Source organism: Amia ocellicauda, chromosome 12, assembly GCF_036373705.1.
Source record: "Amia ocellicauda isolate fAmiCal2 chromosome 12, fAmiCal2.hap1, whole genome shotgun sequence".
Taxonomy (NCBI): domain Eukaryota; kingdom Metazoa; phylum Chordata; class Actinopteri; order Amiiformes; family Amiidae; genus Amia; species Amia ocellicauda.
This window is the reverse complement of record NC_089861.1, coordinates 12,798,263-12,810,395: the sequence shown is the minus strand read 5'-3', so window position 1 is coordinate 12,810,395 and position 12,133 is coordinate 12,798,263. Positions and strand designations below refer to the sequence as shown.

At 47.5% G+C, this 12,133-nt stretch overlaps 1 protein-coding gene across 1 annotated transcript; it reads right to left on the bottom strand.

Moving 5' to 3' along the window:
• Positions 1-4,197: 4,197 nt before the first annotated feature.
• On the bottom strand, positions 4,198-10,503 carry LOC136765075 (zona pellucida sperm-binding protein 4-like). The gene is made up of 16 exons (XM_066719545.1): positions 10,242-10,503; positions 9,457-9,624; positions 9,229-9,347; positions 8,762-8,963; positions 8,290-8,411; positions 8,031-8,130; positions 7,766-7,888; positions 7,089-7,123; positions 6,485-6,682; positions 6,226-6,323; positions 5,922-6,049; positions 5,632-5,812; positions 5,252-5,393; positions 4,881-4,956; positions 4,567-4,668; positions 4,198-4,296 (listed from the first exon to the last, which is right to left on the bottom strand). Exons 1-15 carry the CDS (start codon positions 10,465-10,467, stop codon positions 4,580-4,582), a joined length of 2,007 nt encoding a protein of 668 aa, XP_066575642.1. The 5' UTR covers positions 10,468-10,503; the 3' UTR covers positions 4,198-4,296; positions 4,567-4,579.
• Positions 10,504-12,133: the final 1,630 nt, after the last annotated feature.

Here is a 12,133-nt window from a genome sequence, read left to right as displayed (position 1 = left end):
TGGGTCAGGAGGAAGACATCAATGGTCCTCTTCACAAATTTCAAAAACAATACAAGATCCCCACTGAAAGTCACAAATCTGTTGCAACTGTTATTAGTTCTCTGTTACAGCAAGGAGTCATAAGACATTGTACTTCTACAAACAAACTCTCCTATTTGGCCTGTGCGGAAGCCAGACGGATCCTGGAGACTACAGGCGACTCAATCCTGTGACAGCTACCGTGCACCGATTTCAGGAGACACTGCCACTCTACTGTCCCATGTTCCAACTGACAGTAAGGTCTTCACAGTGTTGGACATTTCCAATGGTTTCTGGAGCGTTCCACTTGCTCAAAATTGCCAATACAAATTTGCGTTCACTTTTGACAACCAGCAATACACATGGACTCGCTTACCGCAAGGTTTGCATAATTCTGTGGATAATTAAGCGGATGCTTGAGGCTATAACAGGCTTTTCCAGACCTGAGTGCCTTGTCCAATACATCGATGATCTACTGCTTGCTACAACTACAGTGGATGAACATCTTCAGCTCCTTGATGAACTCTTGCCTCTCCTTTTCCAAGCAGCTTTGAAAATCAACCCAAAGAAGGTGCAACTGTTTTGAGACTCTGTTTCCTACCTAGGTGTTACTCTCACTCCAGAGGGGAAATCACCCGACAATGCTAAGGTTCAGCTAATCACAAAGTTGCCTTTGCCTGTCACTAAAACTGCATTGCGTTCTTTCCTAGGTTTGATGGGATACCAAAGAGACTTTATTCCAGAGTTTGCTGCTTTTGCAAAGCCACTATACGAACTTGTACGAAAAGAGTAACCTGAAGATTTCTACAGTAATGAAATTTGGACGGAGAAACACACTAAAACCGTTGAACAGTTAAAGCAAGCATTAGTGCAAGTGAAGAAACCCTCTTAAATTGACGAAACCGGCAGCGCAGGAGTTGTGTAGCAAATGGAAAAGTCTTTATTCAGGCCGTCCCGGAAGAATAACAGAGTGAACTCGAGGCAGTCTCTTACAGTTCTCTTCCGGGTTTTGTATTTTATATAGTTGTAAACAAAAGGTGAATAATGTCCAATCAGCAGAGGGCAGTGTCCCGGATGTGCATGTGGATTGGCTCAGCCCTAGTCTCTCTACTTCCTCTTCCTCCGTTGGAGTAAAGGGTTACCAAGCAGCGGGGGTGATGTCACTGTTTCCTCCGCAAAGCATTCTGGGATGCGCAAAGGAATGTGGGGGAGAGAGTGGTTCAACGTGTTTTGCACGTGGAACCAGACAGAGAGAAAAGTGGCTGCAGGGGGAGGGGAGCGAGAGAGAGAGACAAAACTATACAACACAACATTTTAAATTTTCCATTCAAAGAAATACACACATATTCATATATATTTGACTATTTGTGCAGAGCTGATATGTCATTCATTGTATTTAAATTTCTGACAAGACCTCATGTCTTTCAGTCCCTCCTGTCGGTCGTCCAAGAGCAAGCGGTGGAGGAACCGCAGAAAAGGGAAAAGGAAAATATGACCTTATGCAAGAATGTAATTTGTGCGGACGGCTGTGTGCATCAATCCCCTGCGCGGACACCACCTTATGCTAGAGTGATATTGTGTACTCAGTACTGTCATTCCATTGATGAGCCACGATGCGCTGTGGCATCCCACTGGTATTGATGGTGCAGTGCCGCGAGGGGAATATTTTGTGTTGTTAGTATAATGTTAAAGGCAGTCGAAGCCCTCCTCATGCAGACTTTTCGACTTGATGGGACAGACTGGGAGGCAGAGACAGTGGCGGTAGACAGGGAAGTGAGGGACTTTGTAGCACGAATTATTACATATTTCAGCCATATCAGCAAAGCATAGATTACTATTAAAATTGACAAAATCCCTTGAAACAACACATATCCCCAATGTCCCATTATCCCTTTTAAACACCCAAACATCCCCCAACTCTCAGCAGTGTGAGGAGATGCAATCTCGTGATGGTTTAAATCTGGGGAGACAAAAAGGTGTAATTTTATGTAATTCAGGTCTGCGACAGTAGCTTTAGCGTGTGGGAGACAGAAGATGTTATTTTCAGAATCATATTTTAGTTTTTCAAAAAAATTGACTAGAGACCAGTGCTTCCATCTCGATCCCACCCTCCTGTCCATCGATACAAACAGACGAGTCTGTTGTGAGGAGGACTGTGTGTGGGCCAGACCATTTGGGTGCGAGGCCTGGTCTAGCAGGAATTATTTTGCCCATTACTTTGGAGCCTATAGGAGGAAGCTCAAGTGGTTCCAAGTCGTGTGACTCAAGATCGCACATGTTTTGGAGCTCCTGTGTGTGGGAGCGCTTAGACTGTAGCCATGTACAGAGATGCCGTACATATTGTTTCAGATAATCTTTAAACGGAGCACTAGAGGTCAGACGGGAGATGCGTTGCCCTGCCTGTCACGAGCTCTTAAGGGGAAAGTTGAGTGCCCGTATTTACAGAGGCTCCGAGTTAAAAGAGAATGACAGGGAGGGACATATTCAACTCAACTTGTTTCAATTCAGAGTACTGCACAAACTTCTATAACCTCACAATTACATATAATGGGTGCATTGACAAATTGTTTTGGGGGGCATTTTGTAATTCCCGTTTTTATTTTATTATTTGTATTTACTGAAAGGTCAAACATCTGTTTGACGTGTTTTTCCCTCTCAAGGTGGGGACTAAGATATTGGTTACAATGTTTATCTATGGGAAATATCTTGCCATCTGGTTTGACACAGGAAACCACATCTCCCTCTTTTTGTTTAGTTCCTTAGATTCCAAGGGTCCCTGCTAGCAGTTAAACTAGAGATAAGAGTACAAGCCCAAACACCTCAAAGAGGCCAAACAGTTAGGTTTCTTACTGCCTTATCAAAATATGGGGTGATGTTGGCAAAATGTGATTGGTTAAAGAGAAACTTTATAACGGAAGGAATGGACAAAGAGAGGAGAGAAGACAGACAAGCGGAAGAGACGCACCCACTGCTGACCTGACGGACCTAAACTGCCCAGTGAGGAAAATAGGGGTAATATCCTCTCCTTCCTGTAATCCAGCAGAAGCTTTAGATTCGATTACTGAACATCAGTAATCAAATGATATTGGTTTTCTAGGTTTGTCACAAATGATTGCACAGCTGTGATTTGACCACATCTTCCTCTAAAACCAACCTTAAGAGAAACCATTTGACCAGTGAGTTTCCAGTTCAACTCTTTAGATGGTCTGAAGAGCCAAGTATATGGAATGCTCTTTATAGTGGATTGAGGCCAGGTGCAGAAGGTTGGTCTAGATTTTAATTAAAAGGCCATATAGAGTGCAAGAGACCGATCAAGTTGGGGTACCTCATGTAGTTGCTCCGCAACCATGGCATTAAATCTACTATAGCACATTCTCTAGAAAAACTAGGATGCCGAGTTCCTCCGGACAAGGCTAATTAACTGTAGTATTATTCCAATTCAAATCAGGTCCCGGCCTGTTCCTTGCCCATACATTTCCCCACATCAGCTTGCATTAAGGTCATGTTACCGGAAACCTCTGGGGTGAAGCGGGCCATCAAGCAAAGCCCACTTTAGAAGCTCTGCAGGCAGTGCGCTCCCAATTCTAGGGGAATATAAACCAGGTCTATTTGACAGGCGCACCATTCCACAAGCCTTTGACATTCCGTGTATTCGGAGGAAACCCAGTGCCTTTGAAGGGAGGACCGATCCCATTTGTACAGCCAGGTTAATGGAGTCACAAGGAAGTCGTCAAAGGCTTAAGCTCCCCCCTCCAATCAAGTAGCATGGGGATTGCACAAGAAAGCTTGGCTGGTTTTAATCCAGAGAACTGCATGCATCTAGATATTGCAACCTGTACAGTTCATGTTGGAATAAACCAAGCCATCTAAGCAAGAGCCCACCTCACAAGCTAGTTGGGCACTTCACTAAATGGATTTACCATGTCAATGCCAGCAGAGTTACAAGCAACCATGGGCAGTATAGTTTTACCAATGGACTCTGCTTGACGGCATAGCCATCAGCTACAGTACTCTTGATCCATGGCCTTTTGGATTAGAGATGGTGTACATGTACACCATTACAGCAGGTGTCATTCCATCCAGGCAGGTCTACTCCAAATGCAACCAATACACAGCAGCTTGACACATGGCAACAGGCTGCACCATTAAGGACATCACAAATCAAACCCACAGACAAGGTCAGATTTACCATTTATTCAAATTCATATGCATTTCAGCAAATCACATCCAGTTCCACTGGTGCCAGGCTGCAGTGGAACTGCTTGCTCTCCAGCAACCCTGAGGGGAGAAGAAAGCCAAGCAACAGGTTACTACAATAGCCAGTTCCTGCTTTCTGGCTGGTTTGGCTAAATGGAGGGGGTAGACATTGGGATTGTTGGCTGCACTCACAAAAGGAGAAGCATTTGGCAACAAGGGGATTGAAACCCATACTGTGCAGACAAGGTTGAGGAGTGCCAACATTCATTAAGACAGACCCTGACAGTAAATGACATCTGGGCCTCCCTGGTTTAGTAGAAGGGTTCCAGAATACACCAGGCCAATGCTTACCCAATCACTGTGCTTAGAGGTCTGCCGATCTCTTGGCCTTGCCTGGGCAAGGCTTCCTGGTACAGCGCTTGTCCACATTGGGGTCCTCAACCACTGGGATTTCTGGAATGCAGGGAGAATAGCTTTGGGTGTACACCTCCACTAGCAATATCCCTGCATTAAAAGGGAGGTTCCCCCAATACCCAGCTGGGATTGGCAAGCACACCAAGTGGATCTCAAGTGAAGGACCCCAGAAACTAATAGCCTCAATACACCAAGAAGCCAGGCCTTTAACCAATCTCCAGGGAAATTAAGGCTTCATTTCCAGCACTCACTGCGCCCATCAAAGCATCCTTCCACACACTTCTTGGCTGATGGGGAGCAGACTTCCGTGGAGCACATGAAGTAGATCTACAGAGGGGCATAAAACCCATTAGTCATTCAGTTTGGACACTCCACTCATTGCCAGCGGCTTAATGCCAATAGCCCCATAGAGCATTGCACAATAAGAGCTACAGTCCAGTCACATCTACTGCCTATAGCTGAAGTACACACATCCTGGGTCCAGAGATGTCCCACTACATTCATAGGGCACCCTCCCACTGATTTTCCCCAGGCTGGGAATACATGGTCAACAGTCCGATCGACTGCTAAGGGCTATTCAGGCTTGTGCACAGTGCAAGTTAGCGCATACACGGTCCCTCACCTCCTCCTTGAGGTAGCGGTGCGTCACGCCGTCCATGAACTGGAAGGTGCGGATCTCAAAGCGACGGTGGTGTTTGGGCAGTGGCTGCTTGTGGTGGATGTGCAGGGTAGAGGTGTGACCATAGTCCAGGGGGTTGGGGCAGCTGGGGAACAAAGGAGAAATGCAGTCATTTATTGGTTACCAACAGCACTGCTTCTCAGGTGTCCCGTTAAAAGCCAAATCGATCAGTGCTTCAAAGGGTCAAGTTAGAGCACGTGCTTCAACGCAGTAACTAGGACACACCGCACACATACGCAAGATGCTACCACCAGCTAAACCCCCTGCGATTTAGTCATGCCCAAGAACACCTCCAGTGGAACAGTTCCAGTTCTAGCACTCACCCCTCATAGATCAACACCCAGACAGCCTGTGCTGAGCGGGGGTAGGCAACACAGTAATGCACCAGCAGCACCAGGCTGGGGTCAGGGGCATTCAGCAGCTGCACCTCCAAGAAGACTGGCCTGCCCAGCAAGAGCCGCAGGGGCCGGTGGTACTGAGGGTAAAACCGGCTGTACGTGTCATCTGTTGGGGGGGGGGGGGGGGAGGGGAAGACAGCAGTTGGAGGCGGAAGCTTGGACAGAGGAGGAATCCACCCACCTTTACTCCTAGTCCGCTAGGATCCCATGCTCACCTGTGGCAATCCTGAGCTGCACCCCAAACACTCCATGGGACAGAACTGCATTGGGCAGGGAGGGGTTTTTCACAAGGTATCCAGCGCTAGCCAAGTTCCCCTCTGCATAGCGACACTCCACCAGCAGCCTGCACACAAAAGGGCAGCTCTGCACAAGGGCCTTCAAGCAAGGCGGCTATGGTCCAGCTCAACATGGAGCTCCACTTCACTTACTACAGGGACAGCAGGCTTTGGAATCCTGGCATGTAGAGCACACCTGCATGTCCACAAAGAGGCAGGTGGCACACCCAATACGCACCCTTACCTGAAGGGACTGTCCCTAGTGATGACTCCATAGTTCAGGCTATTGCGCCGGGCCAGGGCCATCACTTCAGCCAGGTAGATCGTAGTCTCTCCCACCACCTAAGAACACAAGGGGTTATTTCGAGCAACACAAGCCAACCGGATGTCTCAACTGGATCCTGAATGACGACAATAGGCATTTTACTGGGTAGCGCCTTGCTGCAGAGCACAGCGTGAACTGCAGATCCAGCGGCTTTGAAGACACCAGTAGCTTTACTCACAAACGCATGGGTTCCACAGCCAGTCACAGGGAACTTGAAGACCGCAAAGTCCGCTGTGCAGATGACCGGGATGCAGGACTTGTTGCCAGCAATCACCAGGGAGGCAGGGTCCACATGGGGCACAGTGATGGTGCGGTGGACCACAAAGACAAAGTGCCGGTCAGCGGTGCATTCTAGGAGAGGGGAAGTACAGGGAGACTAGGCAGTCAAAAAGCCCCATTACTGAATTCCAGTGGTTTTGTCAGTGCTGGAATAACTGCATCAAAGCAGCTTTCCAGCTGCACTGAAGTCCAGTCCCTTTTTAACCAGTGCTCTACCTTTCTACTAGCAACACTAGAACTGCCAAGGCCAATGCAATGGCTTTCACATGAAATTGAAGTTACTCTGCAATAAAGATGCAGTTCTTGAACTCAAGGTTAGCATTAAATACCTGGACAGTGTACAAAAGGCAGGATTGCAATAAAGTTGATCCAGATTTACCAAGAACTGCCAGAAACCATGAAGTGGACACTTGCATACCATTTAAACGGGATCGTTACGATTTATGCATCAGTCATTGCTCCCCAACATATTGAGCCCATTCAAATCAGTCTGCAGCGCTTACCTGAATGACGCTAGACATGAAAAACAGGGGATGTGCTAATTTGCAGAGCCAAGACATTATGGCTTTTAAGATACTATGCAGGATTGGGAACCAGATTCCAGTCACATTACTGGATGAATGCAGTTCTGTCCAATGGTTTACATGGTCTGCATGCCCTATACACACACACCTAGGTTATAGCCAGAACATTGCACTGTTCCATTTTAGAAGGAGGATATACCAGTCTAGATGCATTAGTACATTTCACCCTCTTGGCTGCATGTAGCCCATCCACGTCAGGTCAGTTGCTAGACCAACCAATAGTCCATTTTGTGCTACTTCTTTATACCATCCCAGTTGCACGTAGCAAGCATACATTGTACGCTTTATAAGCAACTCGGGTGGATGAAGCTACCAGGTCAGGATTGCTACAGCCGACAGCGCCTAGCAGGTCGTCATAATCGTCTAGTTAAGCCTAGAAGTCGAGCATCTGGAGCGCTAAAGGACAATCTTAGCACGGTCATTAACCCCACTGAAGAGGAGGAGTTCTGCCAATAGCCAAGCATTTCCTTCAACAGCACAGCTTTGCTAAAGGGAAGTTGCACGTCAATGCCTGGAGCAGAAAGGTAGCTGGAATACAGACCTAAAGTTACACAGCACTATCCCAAGCCTGGCCAGCCAAAGATTGGCATACATACCTTCCAGGGGATAGTAGCAGAGGCCAGTGTCAGGGTCTACACAGCAGCCCTGGGCAAGGCAGGCTCTGGAGCCTGTTCTCCTGGGACCACAAGACACCTGCTGGCTCTTGGGGATCTGGCATCCTGCAGGGTACAAAGAGCAACCAATTAGGCATCTACAGTTTCTGAAGTGGAGGAAGGAAACCCTGCTTAGAGCCATTAGCACGCCCCCAGACCCCTGCATTGAATCATCCTTTTGGATCCAAGAATAAAGCCAAGGACTCACCTTGCTTTGGCACAGGTCGTTTATAGGGGCAGGATACCTGGATCTCGGCTCGCTCTCCCCCACTAGTCAAGTAAGCCACCTGGATAATGTACCTCTCTTCCTGCGAGGACAGAGCACAGGGAGCTACATTGAAGGAGCAGAGGATATATACACCTGGAGGCCTGATGGAAGCCAATTTACTTTCCTGGTGCTAAATCAACCATTACAGAAGACCCAAGGCATGCCAAGGGTCAAGTTGCACTGGCAATAGTGTGCTTACCACAATCGTAACATCACAGGCACTGTAGGGGATGGTCAGGATGTTCTTGCCATCCTTCTTCCCCAAGCCATAGCCACAGTCCTTGGGGGCCTGGAGCACAGGGACCAAGGTTTTGGAGGAGTCTACAGAGAGGAATTGAGAACACGTGCTCAGTCTTTGGATGTCAGATTACAGCGTCACTGAACAAATACAGGATCTGACCAGGTCTAGAGAGCCTTTGCCATTTCAGTCAGGGTCATTCACCCTTCAGCCGAAGCTCCAGTAGATGGACTCCAGGTCAAATGGCAGATCCATGCATACACAGAAGGAATAAGCAGAGGCCAGTCTACGGGACTAAAGGAGTGCTGCATGCAAGTGCAACTAGCAGGACCAAACCAATAAAAAGCCTGGTTTCAGGGCTCCCTGCATCTTTGCGGTTCAGAAGTCGGGTTGGCAATCCTCCCCATTTCTGAAGTACAAACCCAGCTCTCACCCAGGATTTTCACAGCGGACAGAGGACCAGCAGGGAACTGCACAGTCATGCACACATCACTGCAGGAGATGGACAGGCCTTTGGGAGGTTCAGGCGTTGGAGGGGTGGTCACTGGGCAAGACACAGTGGTCACAAACTGCCTCTTCGATACTCGGTCATAGTACTGGAGGTTCAGTGCCGCATGAAGCCCGTTGTCCTTCCTCTGTGGAAAGGGATTAGAGCCCAACATGGTCAGTCTGTTAAAGGCTTCTTTGAAACAGCAATACCCCTTTAGATTTTGAACCCGTTCTCAGGGTGAGACCTTAAGGGTGACCAGGGACTTTAACCAGTCTAGACACTGCAGGAGAAGTTACCCAATTGTACTGCTACATTGAAAAGCACAGCACCCACAGAAATGAAGTCAGATACTCGGTGGTAAAATGTTGCAACATTCCAGGATTTAGAAAGCAGTGGGGCCCCTCCCTTACCAAATTCTGTACATAGCAGCCCTTGAAGGATGCCATCAGCTCCAGGCTGCCATTGCTTTGCCTCACAGTGTGCTTACAGGACCTGGGGAGCTTCAGAACTGGGAGTAGTCTCATTCTGGCTGCAATGGGGTATTCAAAACATTTACATTAGGCCAGGAAGAGGCTTCAACACCAAGGGCCCCCTTTGGTCACACCAAGCATCACCCCATCCCTTTCAGTGTCAATCACCTTTCTGCAGGAAGATCTGCGTGAAGCGCTGCAAGAACCGGATCAACATGCGGCCCTCCCTACAAGAGACACTTGGCTGTGGAACTTGGTGGGACACATCCTCTTCCTCAGGCTTAGAGTCCGAGCCTTCGGCATCATCCGGGAGGCCACCAGCACCAGCCTCGTCACCTGAGAAGGACCAACGAAGTTTAGCACTGGTCATTTATCCCACACCATGTGGCACAATTTAATGCCTTGTGTGTGCACAATGACTAAGCGTAGGCATGTCTAAATCAAGGGCCCTTTGAGCTTCATTAACCACATACCCACACCACTATGAACAGCTCAAATGGATTCAACCATTGCCAGGAGTGACGCACCCTACACATTTCTTGCTCATGTACAAGGAAAGGCTGCCCTACATCAAGAGCAGGGGTGAGGGTCACAGCAAGGACCAATTGGAAGTACAACAGATGAACGCACAAGCAGTCCAAGACCAGAAATCGGCCAATCCTAACAGGTTTTGCCTCCATAGCACCTTCCGTTAAATGCCAGTCAGAGTCCATCTCTGTAAACAGCAAGGTGGCATCCTCCTCATCTGGGGAGAGGACATGGCACATTGAGGAGTAACCCAATAGGAGGATATAGTTTTGCCCCCATGCATTGGGCTGGAATGCACATCACCTTTCAAACCCAGCTTAGCGTGGCTACGTTTACAGATCCAGGATGAAGATCAAGAGCAGTGCAGATTGAAGTAGGAGGATTATATGCATCACCATGAACACAAGGCTAGGGAAGAACATTACCCATTTGCCCAGCATCACCATTAAACCCATGGAGATCCAGAGGAGTGTAGTCATCCAAGAGTATGCCATCCCCATCTTCATCAGCTTCAGCCATTTTCTTCTCGCTGCTATACAAGTCATCCTCAGTATCAAAGTCAGCTCCACTCTCCATTTGAGCATATGACAAACCACAGAAGACCCATGGCCCCAGCAAAAACAGCACTAGCTTTCCTCCCATACACAACATGCTGAACACCAAGATGACCAAAAGAGAATAAAAACTAACTGGCCCTAGCAGGTTTATATACTGATGTACCTTATCCGATTATGGCAAGGGCTTGCAAACAGCCATGTTCCAATCACCCGGCCAATCAGCTGCCTCGGCTCTTAATTGGCAGCATTCTCACACACTCATGGAGGCACGGGCATTTTCTTCTGTTGCCATGTCAGTCTGTCTGATTGCCTGCCTGCCTGTAAGACATACCACAGAGCAAATTCAGTACTCAACTCCTCCCCTGTATAAGCAGAATGAGCTACTGTTGCTGCGTCAGGAAGTGCAACAACTGCGCACTGAAATCATAGGGAATGCAGCCCATGCACAACAAGCATAGGGGTGCGTGGCCTCCCTGAAGGTAGAAACAAAGCTCTACCGGGACCGATGGAATAGGCCGATCTTAAGAGCAGCTGTTGACGGAAGCCCACAGCAATGCATGCTCTTAGACACTGGTGCTTCTGTATCTGTCCTACACGCTCAATCTCCACACACACACACCCTTTATCTACAGGTATTACAGCTAACCTGTGTCTGGATTTAAGGGAGACATGACTTCTGCTATGAAGGGTACTAAATGTAATTTGAGAATAGGGGATTATCAAACAACTTGGTCTCCTATATGAATGCCTTTACCTGAGGGTCAGTCAATTATTGGTTCGGATGTCTTGAGAATAGAAGGTGTAATACTCAATTATGCTAATAATCAAATTTGGTTTCACAGAGGCAGAAATGTTGTGTACACTGTTAGTGATTCACATGCAGTATGTACTGTTAAGTCACCAGGTGAATTACCGCTTCCATTCACTCAAAATTATGCAGTGAGGCAAATAATAGCAAAATACTCTGATGTGTTTGCCAAGCATAAGCATGATTGTGGTAATGTGGGTCAGGAGGAAGACATCAATGGTCCTCTTCACAAATTTCAAAAACAATACAAGATCCCCACTGAAAGTCACAAATCTGTTGCAACTGTTATTAGTTCTCTGTTACAGCAAGGAGTCATAAGACATTGTACTTCTACAAACAAACTCTCCTATTTGGCCTGTGCGGAAGCCAGACGGATCCTGGAGACTACAGGCGACTCAATCCTGTGACAGCTACCGTGCACCGATTTCAGGAGACACTGCCACTCTACTGTCCCATGTTCCAACTGACAGTAAGGTCTTCACAGTGTTGGACATTTCCAATGGTTTCTGGAGCGTTCCACTTGCTCAAAATTGCCAATACAAATTTGCGTTCACTTTTGACAACCAGCAATACACATGGACTCGCTTACCGCAAGGTTTGCATAATTCTGTGGATAATTAAGCGGATGCTTGAGGCTATAACAGGCTTTTCCAGACCTGAGTGCCTTGTCCAATACATCGATGATCTACTGCTTGCTACAACTACAGTGGATGAACATCTTCAGCTCCTTGATGAACTCTTGCCTCTCCTTTTCCAAGCAGCTTTGAAAATCAACCCAAAGAAGGTGCAACTGTTTTGAGACTCTGTTTCCTACCTAGGTGTTACTCTCACTCCAGAGGGGAAATCACCCGACAATGCTAAGGTTCAGCTAATCACAAAGTTGCCTTTGCCTGTCACTAAAACTGCATTGCGTTCTTTCCTAGGTTTGATGGGATACCAAAGAGACTTTATT